The sequence below is a fragment of the Anoplophora glabripennis genome, unplaced genomic scaffold (assembly GCF_000390285.2).
Source record: "Anoplophora glabripennis isolate ALB-LARVAE unplaced genomic scaffold, Agla_2.0 scaffold2038, whole genome shotgun sequence".
In the NCBI taxonomy this organism is placed as follows: Eukaryota; Metazoa; Arthropoda; class Insecta; order Coleoptera; family Cerambycidae; genus Anoplophora; species Anoplophora glabripennis.
The window spans coordinates 12,831-18,492 of NW_019418112.1; the positions used below are offsets into that span (position 1 = coordinate 12,831).

Here is a 5,662-nt window from a genome sequence, read left to right on the forward strand (position 1 = left end):
ACTATCGTGAAAATTTAATAAAACATTCATACCACTGATTCTGTGATTTCATTCAACTTACAAAATCGAAAATTACATTTCTCAGTTTTAGGATTTTATTTTCACATTATTATTCCAAACAAATTACACAAAATTGTTTTTCAGTAATTTTATAATTTTCTAAGAAAATTTCAAAGTTCCATAAAAAAAAAGAAAAATAAAAAATTTTCAGAATAAAATTCATTTTTATCTAGTTAACGTAATATGTACGCAAATGAAAAATTTTCTGGCTTTAAGGAATTTTGAGTTATTTCATTGTGTTTGGTTGTTTAATATTCCTTGTATTAATTATACAATTAATTAAATTAATAATTTTTAATAATCTTTGACATTTGTTGAAGATCCTGCATTTTTTTTAATATAAAAGAGTAAGCCAGTATCAGCATTTTTAAATTCTTATTGGTTCTTTACTAATAATGTTTAGTTTGTTCAACATAAATAATATCCTGGACGCAATGTGTGAACAAATTGATAGTGCTATTGTAGAAGATTATCTAGAGGGGCTTTTATTCACTATACTGAATGAAGATCAATCTATGAACTGTGATATATTTAATGTTCTGTTTTCCATCTTCCTGTGAAAACACAGGAAACTTTTAGCACAGAATAACACAACCAAACTAATAGCTGGCCGTGTTTTGTAGTACACGCACCATAAATTGTTAAACTGCAAACTATTTGTTAGAATTACAAAGTTTGATAAACAGTATCTACATTAATTTTCAATGACATTTCAATTTGTGTTAGTTTGTTGTTTTCAATAAATACAAAATATTATGACTTCGACATCAGATCTTTTATCGTACACAAATTTATTTGACGATACATCTGTTTCAAAAAAATTATGTGTATGAGAAAATAACATTTAATTGAGAAATTAAATTTATTTTAAAGTGTTGGAAAAATCTATTCTGATTATACCACTAAGTTTATAAACTAATGATTATACAGCGACTTCAACAAAAGTAAAAGCCCACATGATCAAGTGTTAGGTAGCCCACTAAAAGCAATTATTAACTTAAAATTCCCTAGAGGGAAAAAATGGTTTAGTGACATACACACTATATTTTCTATATAAAAACTGAAATGTAACATGTTTTCAATTCATCGCAAAAGCTCTTATTTTTAGTTTTCGAAAGATTCTTAAATTTTTGTAAAAGAGAATTTGGAGTTCTTTTCTTTAATATATCGTTTGAGTCGATAAGTTCTTCCAACTCTTTTTTAGAGGGTTCCGAGCCCATCAGAGAATGCTTCTCCAAACTTTTTTCTAAAATTTCCTTTTCGGGTGTTGAGTATCGTGGACGTTTTTCTGAAAGTATTATAGAAGTTATAAATTTCAATGTTAAGTATAGCAATAGGAATCAACAATTGATTTTGGGGAAATTATATGAAAAAATATTAATTTATTGTTAATTACTAATACCAATGTGGCTAAACAATGAAATGCTTACAAGATTGAGGTACATTTGTCATTCTAAAATAAATTGTAACATTCTTATTGCATAATTTAATTGTATTTACATTGTTAAGACAAGAATGACAATATATTCATAGACATACAGGGTGTACTTGTACAAACTTTGAAAGATGAATCTTTGACTAATTTTGAGACAAAAAATTCATATGTACATGGGTCCCCAACGGCTTGGTTCTTGAGATACAAAGCGTTTAACACGTTGACTGCGGTACATACCTCGGGGGGTATATATTATAAAAAATATGCGAATCTCAATAATCACATTTTTACTGTATCTTGTGGAAGTTGCAGAATCTGTAGTTTTTAGAAATAATGATTTTTCTATTATTTTCTTTTCGAAACTCTGCGAATGAAAACGTTAGTATCCTAGGATATATAGTTACAGATACATGCAAGCTTATAGCAATAATTGTTATTTTAAATTTTATAGGGTCAAATGTAAAAAAAAATTACATATCCCCAGGGATATGTACCGCACACAGAAGAAGTTTTATTACATATCCCCGAAGATATGTATCACAGTCACGGACAAAGTACATTGAAATTATCTCGCAGTCAACGTATTAAATAAAAAATTTTTGGTTGATATTTTGATTATATTTTATAAAACGACTGCTTTCAGCAACAAATATTAAGAGTACCTTTTGTACGTAAAATTGAATTGAGAATAGATTTGTTTAGTCAAAAATGACATACAGTGCGACACAAAAAAGTTATGGTTATGGTGGCGACCTCTACCATTAATAAAAAAACTAAGTACATATTTGAGTTGCTCATTATCAATGATCCCAGTTTCCCGAATCTCGTTAAATTATCATGTTATTGAACAAAAATATAACGAAAATACCAAACAACCTTTTTTTGGTCGCTCTATATCTCAGAAACCAAGCCGTTGTGGACCCATGTTCATATCCACTTTTTATTTTTATTTATAAAATTAGTCAAGGATACACGCATTAAAGTTTGTACAAGTACTTAATAAACACCCTGTATAATTTTTATAAATTTTGATATTTATATTACTACCTTTAATTAGATATAGAACAATCTGAATTATCAGAGTTTTCATCTGTTAATAAACCTTTTTTACTTCAATTGTAAAAAAAATTGAGTTTTTTTAAGAGAAAAAGTATAACGAGTTATCCCAGAAACTAGTAAATATTTTTGTACTGTACTGTTACTGATCAAATTTTAACATATATTTTTTTCTTATACTCGTCACAATGTCAATTGCATCATCTTCCGATTAAACACAATTATAAAACCAGAAAAGAATTAATACCCGGAACACCTTCTTCCTTCAGTGAAAGTTTAGCAATTTCCCCTTCTAACCACTGGCTGATCATGGCAACACTTCTATTACTGATCAAGTCAGCATATCTTTCTTTAAATTTCTTTATTTTCTCTTTATCTGCAAGACGTTTCATAGAAAATTCATCTTGAAAATAATTTCTAGTTATTGTCTTTTCTTCCGAAGTCCATAATTTTCTACGCTTGAATTTACCTTGAAATTAAAAAGAAATTTAATAAAGCCCTTAAATATTTAAATAATCAATTACTTACCTAGGTATCGCTGTACTCTTGGAACTAAATCCTCATCTTCGTTTCCTGATGTAGAACTAGGCACGTAGTCATCACTTTCAGTATATTTTCTCTTTATTCCTTTATCAATGAAAAAAAAAACATTGACTTTTTGAAACAGAAGGGGGAAATATAATATATTTACCTGAACATCGTCTCATTTTACGAGGATTTCTATTCTCTTCTACTGATGAATCGCTACTTTCATTACTCTTTTCTCTTGTATGTTATAGTCATGAGACATGTAGTTTGATACTCTCAGTTCTTCTTCTCGAGATGGTGCACCTTTAGCTACTTGCGTTGCAAATTGTTTTCTCAAATTAGTAAATGTTAATGATTCTGATTTCATACCACTTTCTTCAAGTAGATAACGATGACATCATATGTTTTATATTTATCTTTGTTTGATGGATATGCAAAAAGAAACCTATTACTTGGGTGCACGCCCGCTTTTTGTCTATATTTTAGTAATGTTTCAATTCCAGGTAATATTTCAAATTTGTCTATTAATAATGCTGTCGAATTTCCCAATTTCCCACGAAAGGCTACTCGGACATATTTATGAGCTTGTAATTTTTCTTCTTCGCTTAGTACTTCCATGTCTTTTTGACTTACACTTTCTTTTTGATAAAAATCTTCTACTTCTAAACGTTGAGTTTCACCGGGTCTCTTACGATTAAATACTACCAAAGCTACTAAAAGATATTTGGACAATTTATGCCAGTCGTCAAATAAATATTTTCGTTCCAAATTTGTACAATGTAAAGAAATCTTATTTAATAAGTAGTGTAAGTATTGTTCAATTTCTTCGTTTTCTGGTAAACTAGTAACTTTTCTTTGCAAACACTATTGATGTAAGGAGTTACTTCCAAATTATAAAGACGGCACAATGATTTCGTTGATTTCATTAGGCGATCATCTTCTTTTTTGTCACATTCAGACTGCACGACTTCTAGAATTTTCTTAAATTCTGTGCTTAACGTCCTGGCATTTGTTGGGTGTTCGTAAACTCCTGTAGTATCATTTAGACCGGCTACAGCGTCTATTGATTTTCTAATTGTATCGATATGACATGGATGCATTAGATATTTGCAGCATTTAATATTAGAATTATAAATTTTTATTTGCATCATAAAGCGCCCCAATAAACGTAGTTGAGCTCTTATATAATTTTTTAAATGAGAATCTGTATATTTAATGCAAAGATAGTTGCCATACAATATTAATATCTCATCAAAAAGAAAGTGATTGCTCACTTCATCCTGGAACATGTTAGGTGTGATATGATTTCTTAAAGTTTGCGAAGCTCTTTCGTGAATGTATTTCAAAAGTTTTCTCGAATTACCTTGCAAAGATCTATCTCCTCTATGTGGAGAACATCTTTTTTTATGGTGACGTAAATTACTTTTATTAAAATAACCCAAGCAAGAAGGACACGGAACATATTTAACATTCTTCATAGTGCTTTCCCTTATTACAATTTTTTTTCATCAGCAGTTTGTTCTTCCGGACAGGATTATCTGGATGTATTGCTAATAGTTCTTTCACTTCAGCCTCCTTGTAATGAACACTAAATCAGTGCCTCGGCAATTGATACAATAATTTTTTACAGAAATAACAGGAATGCTGTTTATGTGTAGAATTATTTTGAATGTTTTCAGTTACAGCAGTATTCTTCCGATTACATAGACTTTGAACTTTTTTTTGGCAAACATCTGTAGTAGTCTTTTTGTTACTATTAACTTGCACATTATTCAGGTTTTTTGACTTCTTGTAACTAACTTTCTCAGTAACTAATCGCTTTAAATTTTTTTGGTTTTCCACTTTATAATTGTTTTCAGTGTTTTCATAAGCATTGTTTGTTTTTGTTGTAACTATGCCCAAATCTAAAAAAATTAACAAACGTTTACTAATAACTAAATTCAATTAGTTATAGAAATTACCTGTCACATGTTCCAGTTTTTTCTTCTTTAATTCTAGATAATGACGATTATTGCTGTAGCACATGGGTTTAGCTTCGTAATACCCCAATCTCTTATAAGGAGCCCAGTAAAGTTCATCTTTTGTTATTTCAGACAAACTTTTTGTTGGGACTATATGCAAAATACTGTCTTCTACATATTTTACAAGGCAATGCGTATTTTTTGTTTTAAAACAACACTGCCACACCATAAATCAGGGTAATAACTACGTACAAATGAATATACAAGTCGGCGTGAGCGCGAACCAGGGTCCGAGAACTTATACTTGATAAAATGGGGAAACTCTGGGAACCACGTGACTTGAGATGGATATACAAGTTGGGGAAAGAGTCTATAGATGTCGCCACAAAGATTTTGTAGAATAAATTTTGACAATTGCAATTATGAATCATTTCATGTCATTCTTGTTCATGTTTATTGTTTATTGTTGGTTAGGTTTGGCGAGTGTTGGTGTGTGTTTTATTTGTGTTTTTAGTGTGTTTTATTAGATATTTCATTCACATTTATTTATATAACATAATAATGTCTGATCATCATATAATCACATTTTTTATTAATAATAAAATGTTTTGTTTTTTTTTTT

The 5,662-nt window shown here is 29.5% G+C and overlaps 1 protein-coding gene across 1 annotated transcript; it reads right to left on the bottom strand.

Moving 5' to 3' along the window:
• Nucleotides 1-374: 374 nt before the first annotated feature.
• On the bottom strand, nt 375-5,281 carry LOC108916562. Its single transcript, XM_018722843.2, has 5 exons — nt 5,041-5,281; nt 3,243-4,983; nt 3,080-3,178; nt 2,799-3,020; nt 375-1,348 (listed from the first exon to the last, which is right to left on the bottom strand). The coding sequence occupies exons 2-5, from the start codon at nt 3,256-3,258 to the stop codon at nt 1,110-1,112; spliced, it is 576 nt and encodes a 191-aa protein (XP_018578359.1). The 5' UTR covers nt 3,259-4,983; nt 5,041-5,281; the 3' UTR covers nt 375-1,109.
• Nucleotides 5,282-5,662: the final 381 nt, after the last annotated feature.